General features: G+C 44.0%; 1 protein-coding gene across 1 annotated transcript in view; it reads right to left on the bottom strand.

Moving 5' to 3' along the window:
- The window catches only part of LOC124619450 (liver carboxylesterase 1F-like), a 180,624-nt gene that overhangs the window by 135,109 nt on the left and 28,785 nt on the right, over positions 1-16,730 (bottom strand). Inside the window, exon 2 of the mRNA XM_047145840.1 lies at positions 10,408-10,516. Within this exon, the coding sequence (XP_047001796.1) occupies positions 10,408-10,437 (30 nt within the window). The 5' untranslated portion in view covers positions 10,438-10,516. The remainder of the gene's footprint in view (positions 1-10,407; positions 10,517-16,730) is intronic.

The following is a 16,730-nucleotide window of genomic DNA, read 5'->3' as shown; positions in this document are numbered from 1 at the left end:
TAGGTTTAATTAGTTCTAAGTTCTAGGCGACTGATGACCTCAGAAGTTAAGTCGCATAGTGCTCAGAGCCATTTGAAACTTTTTTTTTTTCTGAAGAGCAAACAATGAGACATGGAGGCAAAGAACGAAAGGCGGTGAGACAGGTATGCAGTCTTTCATCCCCGGTCTTCAGACTACGCAGCAAAGAAGTAAGAATGGATACAAAAGAAAGATTCAAAAGCATGATTAAAATTCAGGGAGAACGATATCAGTGATAAGATTCGTAGGTGACACTGGTATTCTCAGTGAAGATGAGGAAGAATTGCTGAGTGGAATGAACATTAAAATGACTACAGAATATGGATTGAGAGTAAACTGAAGGAAGACGAAAGTAATTATAAGTAGCGTACATAAGAACAGTGGGAAAGTTAACATCAGAATTGATGGCCACTAATTAGATGCAATTAACGAAGCTATCTTAGAAGCAAACTAACGCATGGTGGACCAAGCTGGAGGACATGGAAAACAGATTAGCACTGAGAATGAAGACATTCGTGGCCAAAAGATACACACAAGTATCAAAGATAACCCTTAATTTAAGGAAGAAATTTCTGAGAATGTGGATTTGGAGAACAGCATTGTGTGATAGTGAATCTTGGCTTATAGGAAAGCCAGAATAGGAGAGAATCTAAGCGCCAGAGATGTGGTGTTACAGACGAATGTTGAGAATCAGGTGGACTGAGAAGGTAAAGGTTCTCCGCGAAGAAAGGAACAGATGAAAAAAATTGACAAGAAGGAAAAGGATGGCATGACATGCGGTAATACATAATGGTAAAACGTCCATGATACTAGAGGTAGTTGTAGAATGTATAAACTGCAGAGGAAAACAGAGATTGGAAATAATTGAGGATACGGCAAATAATTGAATATGCAGACTGTAAGTATGTTCTTTGGCTGCAATATTCATCTGACACAGAGCAAGCTTTGGGCTGTTTTGCCAATCTAGGTGAATATACCCTACTGAAAAAATCCGAAACGCAACGACAACTGTAGCGCAACGACGTCGAAGATGTTCTGGTACCACATTTGCTTCCGTCGAGGATACCTCTTCACCAACGGGTGTGATCTGATGAATATTGCGTCGAGTCAGGGACCATATCCTTCACAACATTCTGCAGCAGAACAGTGGCACTTTAACTCAAAGAAATTTGGAATCAGCTATGGTGCCTCATCATTCTCATTACACGTTGTCGGTTACGTGCATCTGGTCCCAGACACCGAACATTTTAACCACCATACCGAACGAATCTGGGGAAGTGGGGGGTGGGGGGAGAGGGGAGGGTGTATATGGAATGCAAGAAATCTATTGCCACAGGAATGAACACCAAATTCTGAGCCATACGGTTTCCGTCAATTCGCCCAGTTCTAGTAAGGCGAATGGTAAAGTTGTTCCTAAGTAAATTATTATAACGATTATTTTCTTTAGTCTGAGGTTATGATCCACGACGTCAAGTTAACATTTCAGATATAACATTTATTCCCTTGGAATGAGGTTGCTTCGAGCTTTCGCGGAGAACGGTGTCCTTGCTACCTAAATACACTGCGTAATCGGCAGTCTTGCTCATTTTATACATTTTTTAGTTTGATTATGCATATTAAAACCAAATAAAACGACTTGTATATTTGACATCCCTGCAGAGCTACTACAAAACAGTAGTGACAACATCAACTGTAAACTGTTTACTGTTGTATCTAAATATTATTAAGAGGCTATTGCACTACCACACTTCACAAAAAGTAAAACTGTTGCATTACCCAAGGTTGGTTAGAAATCAGTATTAGAAACAATGCGCAGAGTAGAACTTGGCGGGGAGGACAGGCGATTACTTTTGAGAATACAGCAAAGTCAAAGTACTGAACTGGATATTAATAGTAGCAAGAAAGACCCAAAAATCTGAATGGGGGTGAGACGGGAGTACCAGCTATAACCTTACTAAACTAATACGATCATGGAAAGAGGCGGAGGAGGAGACTGGTGTTTAACGCCCCGTCGACAACGAGATCATTAGACACAGCGTACAAGCTCGGATTAGGGAGGGATGGGCAAACAAATCGGCCGTGTGCTGTCGGACAAACCATCCCTACGTTCGCCTGAAGCGATTTACGGAAATCACTGAAGACCTAAATCAGAATGGCCGGATGCAGGTTTCAACCGTCGTCCTCCCAAAAGCGAGTCCATTCTGCTAACTACTTCGGCACCTCGCTCGGTACGATCATGAAGAAGACAATACCAACAATGAAGAAAACGAGGATTTGAATTAAATTTAATGGTATACATGTTCGCTGCATTAGATTTGCAGAAGACATTGCAGTTGTGACAAAACGAACTAAACAGATTAGGGTGTTACATTAAGAGACAGCAGCTAAGACTATAAAAACCAATGAAATAATTATCGTGGTTGTAGGCAATAAAGGAGGTGAAGGTAAGTCTGATACAAGAATAAGCAATGAGCAATTCGAGAAAGTAACAGAATTTGGTTGCCTGGGCAGCAGCATGGAGGAAAACAACGGAAGTCTCAATGAAATGAAGAGGAGACTAGCACTGGTCATGAGCGCCATAGAAAATAGGAACGTTCCACTGAACAAGCACATCAGATACCACGCCTAGAAACGGTTTACAAAGACATTCATATTGGGTGACCTGCCATACGGACATGAAGGCTGGACGTTGGCAAAGCAGCCGAGAGCTCGCCTAGAAGCTGCGGGAAAGTAATTTTGAAAGAGTGTTGAAAGAAACACCTGGATGGATAGAAAAACGCATGACATGGTTCTACAAGAAATAGGAAAGAAGAAAGAACTGCTGAAAGTTATAGATCAAAGCAAAGCAAAATTCATTCGACATATAATTACACATGATATTCCTTTACAAAACATTTTCGAAGCCAAGAGCCCGCCGAAGTGGCCGAGCGGTTCTAGGCGCTTCAGTCCGGAACCGCGCGACCGATACGGTCGCAGGTTCGAATCCTGCCTCAGGCATGGATGTGTGTGATGTCCTTAGGTTAGTTAGGTTCAAGTACTTCTAGGGGGCTGATGAAGTCAGATGTTAAGTCTCATAGTGCTCAGATCCATTTGAACCATTTGAAGCCAATATCTACGGAACAAACCGAAGACGCGATCGAGATATTCCATACATATATATATATATATATATATATATATATATATATATATATATATATATCAAACCTGGCAGCAGACATAAGAAGGCGAAGATTAAAATTTTATGGACATGTCACTAGACTTCCCCCCACACGACTCACCAACAGAATTCTCACTTACATAGAAAAAGTCAAATCAACAACACCATGGATTAGCCAAGTAAAATTAGATTTACAAAAAGCAAATATGGAACTTAAAGATGTCAAAGATAGAAAAACTTTTAGAAATAAGGTGGAAAAGTGGATTGTATTGTCGGAGAAGGAAGCACTAAAGAGACCAGGAACAAAATGGACAGAAGAAAGAAAAAGAAAACATGGAGAACGAATGAAAGAAGTATGGAAGAAACGACGTCAGAAAGCTTTGCGTGATCCTTCTGGGTCCATTCGCGATAACTAAGTAAGTAAGTATATATATATATATATATATATATATAATGAGCGTCATATAAGACGATGAAGACTATTGAAGAGAGGAAGCTGTGGTGGCAGAGGTAAGACTCAGCTCTTTTGTACGAAGAAGATGAAGAGAAAGAAGCAGATGAGGAGGAAGAAGATGTGTATAGAAATGAAAGAAGTTATCTGTGGCTACAAACTGAGTGACAGAGACTGTGAACTCGGCAGTTTAATTGTACCTTTATTAATGCTGAACAGACTTCAAAAACTCGAGGAAAAATGTTTAAGATTTGTGTGCTGTCACTGTCATATTAGGTACCTCACTGTTTCATTTCAGTTTATATTTAACTTATTACGACTCCTGAACGCCATGAATTGTTGAAATACAGAGTCCGACAAAAAAGTGACGAAACCATAAACAAAGCAACAAACGAAACTTCAGGGGTTTAGAGGTTATGTGATCTTATTGTAGTGCTTACAAAATCGAGTAAAATGAACGAAGAAATTCGTATTATGAACCTTCTGAGCACTAAGACGTTTATACCCTCGTGTGTGTAGGATGCATGCTTGGATTTAGTCGCGAAGGGTGCCGTAAAGCTGTTACATCCTCTTCTGATTCAAGATGGTCCACAAGTGCTGTAATAGGTCCTTGATATTCAACATACGGGCACTGAGATGCAGTTGACGTCACACACATGTTGTGTTGGGGAGAGATCCGGGGATCTTACTGGCAGGGGGAGTTATTCAACATCACGCAGTCAGTTCAAGACACGGGTGCAATTTCTGAATGGGCATTGTCATCTTGGAAAATGGCACCACCACGATCCTGTCACATGAGAGATAACACACGAGGACGTGACGTGACGTATCAGTGTGCCATCAGAGTTCTCTCGGTCACTAAAAGCCGTGGTCTTGTCATACGAATTCCTCCACACACCATGGCACCAGGAGTAACACCGCTGTGTCTCTCCTAATCATTGGAACTATGGTATCTCATCCTAGGTCGCCGCCATATTCGCCGACGAAGGTGACCTGGGTTAGTGTATAACCGTGATCCATCTCTGAACACGATGGAATGCCATGCATCGGCAGACGTATTTCCCGGTCACCACACCTCTTCAGACGCAGTTGTTTGTGTTGTGGCGTTAACGACAGCTGACGCACTGGAGTGGTAATTCCCTAGTCCGGTGGCTGCTAGTCTCCGGCTAATGGAGAGGGATGAAACAAATATTTGGGTGGAGTCCGTTACTTGCCTTCCAGGAAAGCTCTCGCACTCAAATTATTCTTGAGACCGAGAGCTGACTGAAATCTAAGGTGAGTAGTGGAACATGTATCGGAAAGACAGATTAAAGGCTATAGGACGGTGAATGTTCCTTGAAGTCGACAGTATTATTGTCGCTATAGAGGTCTGGGTGGAGAGCGCCAGCGAAGTTATCTTGTCGCGTATAACATGTCTCTGTGAAGCCAAATTACTTGCTGGATGTTTTTACAAGCCACCCGGTTCCACTGTGACATTTCTAGTGTTGCTGGAAGTAAGTCTATGGCAGGGTCAGTAGCACGTAAACAGCCAGATACTAGTTAACCTACCAAGTATAGACTGGGATGTCTATGGATTAATTGTGGGGGATGCAGATAGACAACCGCTACGGTCGCAGGTTCGAATCCTGCCTTGGGCATGGATGTGTGCAATGTCCTTAGGTTAGTTAGGTTTAAGTAGTTCTAAGTTCTAGGGGACTGATGACCTCAGATGTTAAGTCCCATAGTGCTCAGAGCCATTTGAGCAGATAGACAGTCGTGCGAGTTGCTTTTGAACACATTTTCTGAAAACTGTCTTGAGCAGCTAGCTCGGCAGCCCACACGCAGTGGAAATAACTTAGACCCTGTAGATACAAATAGGCCGGATATTATCGACAACGGTGGTTAGCCTTCATTATGTCATTATAGCAACTATGGTTACGAAAGTTAATAAATCAGTCAAGAAGGCTAGGACAGTGTTCCTGATAGATAGACCATAAAAACAGTTATTACCGTCTCACTTAGACAGTGAGCAAAAGTCACTTAGTTCCAGTACCATGGACGTAAAAGGATTATGGGCAAAGTTCAAGCACATTGTAAATCTTGGTCTGAAGGGTTATCTGCCAAGCAAGGGGACTAAGGATGGGAAAGATCCATCATGGTTTAATAACGAAATTTGGAAGATGCTGAGGAAGCAGGAGCTGTTCCACTTTGGTTAATTCAGAATACAACCCACAAATGACGACAAGCAAAGGTTAATAGAGATCGTTGCGTCTGTGGAAACGTGTATGCGCCAAGCATATAACTTCCATCGCCACATCACAGCAAAAGATCTGACAGAGAACTTGAGAAAATTCTGGTCCTATGTAAAGTCGCTAAGCGGGTCTAAGAATTCCATTCAGTCCCGTGTTGACCCGTCTGGTTTGGCATTTGAAGACAGCAAAACGAAAGCTGAAGTTTTAAACTTCGCGCTTAAGAGATCGTTCACGGAGGAGAACTGTAGAAACACACCGTCGTTTGACCATCAGACAGACTCCCGTATGGACGACGCAGGAATAAGAATCCCTGACGTATTGAAACAACCGAAATATTTGAAAGCAAATAAGTCACCAGGTCCGGATGGAATCCCTATTCGGTTTTACACAGAGTACTCTACGCCACTGACCCCTTACCTAGCTTACATTTATCGCAACATTACAGATCAGTATCCGTAACTTCGGTTTGCTGCAGGATCCTTGATCGTATTCGTAGTTTGAATATAATAAACTTTTCTTGAGGCTGAGAATATTACCGTGACAAATAGAAACACCTACAGCCGTCCTTACGAGTTTATTTTATTTTGTCGCTGCCAGTTTCAACGCTTCACTGCGTTGAAACTGGTAGCGACAATATAAAATAAAATCATAAGGACGGCTGTAGATGGTTTTATTTGTCACGATAGTAAACAGCCGTCGTCCAAGCGAGCTCCTGTTAAAAGGATGGACATACAAAAGCTTGAGAATATTATGTCCACAAATAGGATGATTTTAGATCTTTGGATGAAGGGGAATTTCTAGATTTCCGGAAAGTATTTGACAGGACCATTGCAGGCTGTTATGAAGCTTCCAGCACATTGAATAAGTTCACAGATACGTGACTCGAAGACTCCTTAAGTAATAGAATCCAGCATGTTGTCCCCGACGGTGAGTGTTCATCAGAGACAGGAGAATCGCCAAGAGTGCCGCAGGCAAGTGTGATAGGAGCGCTGTTGTTGTCTACATATATAAATGATGTGGCGGACGGGACTGGCAGAAATCTGTGGTTGTTTGCTGATGATGCTGTGGTGTTTGGTAAGGAGTAACAGTCGAGTGACTGTAGGAAGACCCAAGATGACTCAGACTAAATTTCTAGTTGGTGTGATGAATGGCAGCTATCTCTAAAAGTGGAAAAATATGAGTTAACGGTAATGAGTACGAAAAACAAACCCGTAATGTCTGGATATAGCTTTATTAGTGCCCTGCTTCGCATAGTCACGTCGTTTAAATGTCTGGGCGTAACAATGTACAGTGATAGGAAATGAACGACTACGTGAGAGCTGTGGTAGGGGAGGCTAATGGTCGACTTCGGTTTACTGGGACAATTTTAGGAAAGTGTGCTTCATTTGTAGAGGAGACCGCATATAGGACAAGATCGGATTCAAGGAGGACATCGAAGCAGTTCAGAGGCGGGCTGCTACATTTATTACCAATAGGTTCGAACAGCACGTAAGTGTTACGGAGATGCTTCGAGAACTCAAATGGAAGTCCCTGGAGGGAAGGCGACGTTCTTTTCGAGAAGAATTATTTAGGAAGTTTAGAGAACCGGTATTTGAAGCTGACTGCCGGATGAGTCTACTGCCGCCAGCATACATTCCGCACAAGGACCACAAAGATAAGATATGAGATATTAGGGTTAGTACGGAGACATAGAGACAGTCGTTTTACCCTCACTTTATTTGCCAGTGGATCAGGAAAGGAAATAACTAGTAGTGGTACAGTGTATCATCCGCAACGCACGGTGCGGGATTTGCGGAGTATTTATCTAGATGTACACTGAAGAGCCAAAGAGACTGGTACACCTGCTTAATATAGTATAGGGCCCACGCGAGCACGCAGAACTGCCGCAACACGACGTGGCATGGACTCGACTAATGTCTGAAGGAGCTGGAGGGAACTGTCATGGTGAATCCTGCAGGGCTGTCCATAAATCTGCAAGAGTTCAAGGGGATGGAGATCTCTTCTGAACAGCACGTTGCAAGTCATCCCAGATATACTCAATAAAGTTCATATCTGGGGAGTATGGTGGCCATCGGAAGAGTTTAGGCTCAGATGAGTACCTCTGGCTCCACTCTGTACAATACTAGACGTGAGGGTGGTCGCATTGTCCTGCTGGAATTGCCCAAGTCCGTCGGAATGCACGATGGACATGAATGGATGTAGGTGACCAGGCAGGGTGTTTAAGTACGTGTCACGCGTCTGAGTAGTATCTAGACGTATCAGGGATCCCATATCACTCTAACTACACACCATTACAGAGCCCCCATCAGCTTGAACAGTCCCGTGATAACATGCAGGGTTCATGGATTCATGAGGTTGTCTCCACACTCATCACGTCCACCAGCTCGATACAGTTTGAAAGGAGACTCGTTGGACCAGTCAACATGTTTCCAGTCATCAAGAGTCAAATGTCGGAGTTCACGGTCCCAGGCGAGGAGTAAACCTTTGTGTAGTGCAGTCATCAAGGGGACATGAATGGGCCTTCGGCTCTGAAAGCCCATATCGATGATGTTTCGTTAAATGGTTGATGGCCCAGCGTTGAAACCTGCTACAGTATGTGGAATGGTTGCACTTCTGTCACGTTGAACGATTCTCTTTAGTCGTCGTCGGTCCTGCTCTTGCAGGATCTTTTTCCGGCTACAGTGATGTTGGAGATTCGATGTTTTACCGGATTCCTGGTATTCGCAGTCCACTCATGAAATCGTCGCACGGGAAAATCGCCACTTCATCGCTACTTCGGAGATGCTGTGTCTCATCGCTCGTGCACTGACTATAACACCACGTTCAAACTCACTTAAATCCTGACAACCTGCCATTATAGCAGCAGTAACTGACCTAGCAACTGCGTCAGACGTCTGTGTAGACGTTGCTGACCGCATGGCTGTATTCTGCCTGTTTACATATCTCTGTATTTGAATACGCATGCCTATACCAGTATCTATGTCTCATCAGTGTAGATGTAGACGTAGCATGGCAGGTGCAGATGTGAAGGTGTTACGATACTCCGGTTGCACAATGCAGCCATCGTGTCATTTATTGGTCAGACGTGGTCTACCAGAACCTTGACCACGATTGTTCTCACTTTCCACCACAGTCCAACACCAGGCCTCTGTAACATCCTAACACACCACAAATCTAGATTATGCACGATCCGATCAGCCAGCCAAACGGAGACCCATGAGGCTTTTTCCGAACCCATTGACGCTCTCTTAACGTGAGTACGCGTTATCTCTGTGCCCTTCACTATAACCACTCAACGTAAGACCCTGTTCACTCCTCTTTCAGACCCTACCAGGCCTGGAAACAATAAACTGGAACAACACTAATTCACTCGAGCGGTCGTTATACTTGTCATAGGGAACTGTAACTCAAACAATTTAGGGGCCCGCCAATGTCGTGTACATATACAGAATTACATGTCTTTTCGGAGCATCACTTTTTTGGGCAGTGTATTAACGGAACTTGCGCACTATACTGCTGTTCGAGGTGCCTGACCAGCGGACTAGTCGGAAAAGACGTTGATCCTGGTACAATGTGCAAGAATTTTCCACAAGTACATGAATGCCAAGGGAGTCGCTCTCCCTATATCTATTACTAATAGAAGCCAAATTTTGTCTTGTACAAATTCATCCGCTAAGTTTGCAGTCAGTATTTGGTTCAGAATTCACAGTACTGAGGCTACACTATGAAGCCTGAAGCTCAACACGCCGTCAAGTCAAACGGATGTCGTACATGTTTCCAGAAATCATAGCCGCATCCTCTATCAGAAGTTTGAACTAATACTTACCTCGTACACCGTTGTATTTGCAGCGTGAGGTATCGAACGTCGAGCTTTAGTTTCCAGTGTCCTATTCTGTTGCATTCTGTACAAGACGAAATGCAAAATCACCCGTGCCTGGAGCAACACTGCTACGAACTACAGCCGGCGTATGGACATCCGCTATTTCACACGTGTAGTGTATGGAAAAGTTGTACGCTTCCTTTATGCATCCCTACAGTAGTTGCCTAACAACACAACGATCTATACAGTAAACAAATCTTCTGAACACATGCTGTTTCTATACTTATTTTCTTTACCAGTTACATTACCAATCCTAATTTTCCTCTGAATACGCCGCATATAAATTTAAACTTTTTTTTGACAAGGGAGACTGAACCGACAGAAATGCAAACGTAACTGAAATGTTCAAAGCAGTGTGGCACATATGTGTTTAACCGATAGATTAAGTTCAAGTCTGTAGCATGGAGCACTGAAGATTCTACTTGAAGTAGTATCAGATTCTTTATTGCGATTTCTGACTTTATTTTGTCATTCACCTACTACTACTATTCTTCACGTTTGGACTGGTGCTGCGATCTCGCAATGTTCCCTTTCTTCTGTCGCAGGTTTTATGTATTTTCATTGTGTTTGGGAGATAAAATATGTTGTGAAAGTAGTTAGAGGTTTTAATTGATGTAGAATAAATGTTTGCTTCTTGAAGTAGAACAGGTTTGAAGCAAATACTCACCATTATAAATTTCACCAGGTCTTCCTTCATTCCAGTAGCTGGTAAGGAGCCGCAGACTTGACGGAACGACGAATTATAATAATTTGAGATTGAAGAAGCTTATGACACCCTGTAACATTATAAGAAACCATGGAATAATATTAGAAAGGTCAAGAGAGAAAAAAGTTTTGTGTAAGTGTAAAATAAATGAAAATGACAGTAACGTACCCAACATTACTTGTTATACTACATTTAAAAACAAGTTGTCGTCTAACATTGTTACCAAAAATCTTGAAAAGTTGTTAACCAATTTACTTCAAATTTTTACACGATCCTGTATCAAACATTTTGACTGACATGAGTTATACATATACACACACACTGAAGCGTCAAACAAACTGGTAACGGTATGCGTATTCAAATACGGAGGTATGTAAAGAGGCAGAATGCGGCACTGCGGTCGGCAACTCCTATATAAGATAGGAAGGGTCTGTCGCTGTTGTTAGATCGGTTACTGCTGCCACAATGGCAGGTTATCAAGATTTGAGTGAGTTTGAACGTGGTGTTATACTTGGCGATGGGAAACATCATCTCCAAGATAGCGATGAAGTGGGGATATTCCAGTGCAACCATTTCACCAATGTATCATAAATACACTCCTGGAAATTGAAATAAGAACACCGTGAATTCATTGTCCCAGGAAGGGGAAACTTTATTGACACATTCCTGGGGTCAGATACATCACATGATCACACTGACAGAACCACAGGCACATAGACACAGGCAACAGAGCATGCACAATGTCGGCACTAGTACAGTGTATATCCACCTTTCGCAGCAATGCAGGCTGCTATTCTCCTATGGAGACGATCGTAGAGATGCTGGATGTAGTCCTGTGGAACGGCTTGCCATGCCATTTCCACCTGGCGCCTCAGTTGGACCAGCGTTCGTGCTGGACGTGCAGACTGCGTGAGACGACGCTTCATCCAGTCCCAAACATGCTCAATGGGGGACAGATCCGGAGATCTTGCTGGCCAGGGTAGTTGACTTACACCTTCTAGAGCACGTTGGGTGGCACGGGATACATGCGGACGTGCATTGTCCTGTTGGAACAGCAAGTTCCCTTGCCGGTCTAGGAATGGTAGAACGATGGGTTCGATGACGGTTTGGATGTACCGTGCACTATTCAGTGTCCCCTCGACGATCACCAGTGGTGTACGGCCAGTGTAGGAGATCGCTCCCCACACCATGATGCCGGGTGTTGGCCCTGTGTGCCTCGGTCGTATGCAGTCCTGATTGTGGCGCTCACCTCCACGGCGCCAAACACGCATACGACCATCATTGGCACCAAGGCAGAAGCGACTCTCATCGCTGAAGACGACACGTCTCCATTCGTCCCTCCATTCACGCCTGTCGCGACACCACTGGAGGCGGGCTGCACGATGTTGGGGCGCGAGCGGAAGACGGCCTAACGGTGTGCGGGACCGTAGCCCAGCTTCGTGGAGACGGTTGCGAATGGTCCTCGCCAATACCCCAGGAGCAACAGTGTCCCTAATTTGCTGGGAAGTGGCGGTGCGGTCCCCTACGGCACTGCGTAGGATCCTACGGTCTTGGCGTGCATCCGTGCGTCGCTGCGGTCCGGTCCCAGGTCGACGGGCACGTGCACCTTCCGCCGACCACTGGCGACAACATCGATGTACTGTGGAGACCTCACGCCCCACGTGTTGACCAATTCCGCGGTACGTCCACCCGGCCTCCCGCATGCCCACTATACGCCCTCGCTCAAAGTCCGTCAACTGCACATACGGTTCACGTCCACGCTGCCGCGGCATGCTACCAGTGTTAAAGACTGCGATGGAGCTCCGTATGCCACGGCAAACCGGCTGACACTGACGGCGGCGGTGCACAATTGCTGCGCAGCTAGCGCCATTCGACGGCCAACACCGCGGTTCCTGGTGTGTCCGCTGTGCCGTGCGTGTGATCATTGCTTGTACAGCCCTCTCGCAGTGTCCGGAGCAAGTATGGTGGGTCTGACACACCGGTGTCAATGTGTTCTTTTTTCCATTTCCAGGAGTGTATCAGGAAGCCAGTAAAACATCATCCTGCAGGAATGGCACAGACGGCGACTGAGGAGAATCGTTCAACGTGACAGAAGTGCAACCCTTCCGCAAATTTCTGCAGATTTCAATGCTGGGCCCTCAACAAGTGTCAGTGTGCGAACCATTCAACGAAACATCATCGATATGGGCTTTCGGAGCCGAAGGCCCACTTGTGTACCCTTGATGACTCCCAAGACACGAAGTTTTACTCCTCGTCTGGACACGTCAACCCCGACATTTGACTGTTGATGGCCGGAAACATGTTGGCTGGTCGGATGAGTCTCGTTTCAAACTGTATCGAGCGGATGGACGTATATGGGTATTGTGAAAACCTCATGAATCCATGAACCCTGCATGTCAGCAGGGGGCTGTTCAAGCTGGTTGAGGCTCTGTAATGCTGTGAGGTGTGTGTAGTTGGAGTGATGTGGGTTCCCTGATATGTCTAGATACGACTCTGACGGGTGATACGTACTTAAGTATCCTGTCTGATCACCTACATCCATTCATGTCGATCGTGCATTCCGACGGACTAGAGCAATTCCAGCAGGACAATGTGACACCTCACATGTCCAGTATTGCTACAGAGTGGAGCCACAGACACTCTTCTCAGTCTAAACACTTCCGCTGGCCACCAGACCCTCCAGACACGAACGTTATTGAGTAAAGCTGGGATGACTTGCAACGTGCTGTTCAGAAGAGATCTCCACCCCCTTGTACTCTTACAGATTTATGGACAGCCCTGCAGGATTCATCATGTCAATTCCCTCCAGTTCCATCAGACATTAGTCGAGTCCATGCCAAGTTGTGTTGCGGCACTTCTGCGTGCTTACGGGGGCCCTACACGATATTAGGCAGGTGTACAAGTTTCTTTGGCCCTTCTGTGTGTAATACGTAAAGGAAAACATTATTAACAAATGTCTCGAAAACGTGTTAACCGAATTACGTCAAATATTTAAACGATGCCCTTATAAAAGTTCAAATGGTTCAAATGGCTCTGAGCACTATGGGACTCTACTGCTGTGGTCATCAGTCCCCTAGAACTTAGAACTACTTAAACCTAACTAACCTAAGGACATCACACACATCCATGCCCGAGGCAGGATTCGAACCTGCAACCGTAGCAGCAGCGCGGCTCCGGACTGGAGCGCCTAGAACCGCACGGCCACCGCGGCCGGCCCTTATAAAAGTTTGGACGCATATAAGCTATACTGTTTTAATACATATGATATGTGAACACATATATAATATAAAGGGGAAACATTTTTAGCAAAAATCTCGAAATGCTGTTGACGAGTATACTTCAGATTTTTGTACGATGCTATAATAAACTTTATAAACGACACGAGATATACAGGGTGAGTCACCTAACTTTACCGCTGGATATATTTCGTAAACCACATCAAATACTGACGAATCGATTCCACAGACCGAACGTGAGGAGAGGGGCTAGTATAATTGGTTAATACAAACCATAAAAAAATGCACGGAAGTATGTTTTTTAACACAAACCTAGGCTTTTTTAAATGGAACCCCGTTAGTTTTGTTAGCACATCTGAACAGATAAACAAATACGTAATCAGTGCCGTTTGTTGCATTGTAAAATGTTAATTACATTCGGAGATATTGTAACCTAAAGTTGACGCTTGAGTACCACTCCTCCGCTGTTCGATCGTGTGTATCGGAGAGCACCGAATTACGTAGGGATCCAAAGGGAACGGTGATGGACCTTAGGTACAGAAGAGACTAGAAAAGCACATTACGTCCACATGCTAACACCTTTTTATTGGTCTTTTTCACTGACGCACATGTACATTACCATGAGGGGTGAGGTACACGTACACACGTGGTTTCCGTTTTCAATTACGTAGTGGAATAGATGTTCAATGTGGTGGCCATCATTTGCTGCACACAATTGCAATCTCTGGCGTAATGAATGTCGTACACGCCGCAGTACATCTGTTGTAATGTCGCCGCAGGCTGCCACAGTACGTTGTTTCATATCCTCTGGGGCTGTAGACACATCACGGTACACATTCTCCTTTAACGTATTCCACAGAAAGAAGTCCAGAGGTGTAAGATCAGGAGAACGGGCTGGCCAATTTATGGGTCCATCACGTTCTATGAAACGCCCGTCGAACATCCTGTCAAGGGTCAGCCTAGTGTTAATTGCGGAATGTGCAGGTGCACCATCATGCTGATACCATATACTTACGTCGACGCGTTTCCAGTGTGACGCACTCTATTCCCCCCCCCCCCCCCGCCCTAGGAGATACTCACAGTTTTTTACTAGTTTACTGTTTTATTTAATAAGAAATGCTGCATGTTTTCTCGGATATTGCAAGTGCATTCTTGTATTTAAAATGTTTATTAAAAGCAGTTTTTCACTGGTTTACTGTTTTATTTAATGAGAAGTGCTGTATGTTGTCTCGAGTCCTTGTTTCCCGAGAGTAGTAATGATCTGCCCCCCCCCCCCCCCCCCCCTAGTTCAGATCCTGGGTACGCCCTTGATTATAATACATTCAAAATATGATAGGGAAAAGTTGTCAGGAAAACCTCGAAATTACTTGACAAACTTACTTCGAATTTTTACACGATAGTCTAATACAAATTCAGGCGGATATGGACTATATATATTTTAAACAATGCACAGTGTATATGTTAAAACGATCTGTGAGAAAGAAAATGCTGTGCTGTGAAAATGTGTGCTTTCTTTTTCATTCTCGCAGCCATTTCTAACTATGATACATTTAAATAACAAAGTTGTATTGAAGGTGTTTGATGGTAATAAGAGATTGACAGAATAAAACTGATATCTGCACAGGTGTAGCAGCAGGAGACTAACTCATGTGTCGTACGTTAATGATCTCTGCTGATTTACTTAGTTACTATAAACGACTTCAGAGCACCATCAAGGATTCGGTGGCAATGACAATAAAGAAGGCTCAGAAGGAGGAGATGGACAGAGAGCGGATGAAGAAGAGCTGCCGGGTTTGCTAGTTGTTTTCAACTTCGCAGTTAAATCAGTGCATTTATTATTAATAAAATACTTATGTGGCCTGTAACTGAAAAAAAGTGACATGTTGACTTCTCCATTGGCAAAACATTCCGGGCTGGTCCCTCATTCGAATATGGTGAGTGTGGGGGGGGGGGGGGGGGAAGGTGACCATTAGTAAGGATTGAATAACCAGCTGCAGATCACGGCGTGGAGTGTTAGAAGTTTGAACGTGGCAGGGCAACTAGAAAATCTGGAAATGGAAATGTTAAAGCTCATTCTACATATAATGGGAGTAAGTGAAAAATGTAAAGAACACACGGATTTCTGGTCAAATGAGTGTAGGGTAATATCAACAGCAGCAGACCTTTGGTGTAACAGAGTAGTATTTCTCATGATTGTGAAGGTAGAGCAGAGGGTAAGTTACTATGGACAGGTCAATGATAGAGTTCTACCCAGGAGAAGATATAGACTCATATCACAATTTAGTTGTTAACAGGAGTAGACAGAACGTTAAAGACACTAGTCAGAATTGACAGTAAACCAACACCTACAACAATAGTTCAGGTATCTATGCCGACACGTCACAAGCAGAAGATGAAGAGATGGGGAAAGTCTATGAGGATATGAACGGGTTATTCAGTATGTAAATGGAGATGAGAGTCTAATAGTCGTGGGTGATTGGAATGCCGTTGTAAGGGGAGCAGAAGAAAAGATTACGGGAGAATATGGACTTGATAGTAGGAATGAGAGTGCAGGCACACTAATTGAGTTTTGCGGTAAATTTGAGATGGTAATGACGAATACTCTGTTCAAGAATCACAAGAGATGGAGGTATATTTGGAAAAGGCCGGAAGATACTAGAAGATTTCAGTTAGGTTACATCGTGGCCAGGGAGAGAACCGAAAATAAAATTTTGGGTTGCAAGGCGTACCCATGAGCATATATAGACTTAGAGCACAATTTAGTAATGATCGAGAGTAGGTTGACCTTTCAAGAGACTAGTCAGAAATAATTAGTGTGCAAAGAAATGGGTTACGGAAGTACTAAGGAATGTTCTCTGAGGTGAAAAGGAAGCAAAAAGAGCAGTTACGGAAGTTAGAAAGAAAAACCTGGATACACGGAAGGTAACTGCGAAGAAACTATGGGTAACAGAAGAAGTACTTCAGCTGATCGACGAAAGAAGGATGTACGGAAATGTTCCTTGGAATTTAGGAATACAGAAATACAAGTCACTTGGATATGAAATAAGT

Source organism: Schistocerca americana, chromosome 6 (assembly GCF_021461395.2).
Source record: "Schistocerca americana isolate TAMUIC-IGC-003095 chromosome 6, iqSchAmer2.1, whole genome shotgun sequence".
Taxonomy (NCBI): Eukaryota; Metazoa; Arthropoda; class Insecta; order Orthoptera; family Acrididae; genus Schistocerca; species Schistocerca americana.
Note: the sequence above shows the minus strand (reverse complement) of the source record. Positions and strands in the feature narration are given on the sequence as shown.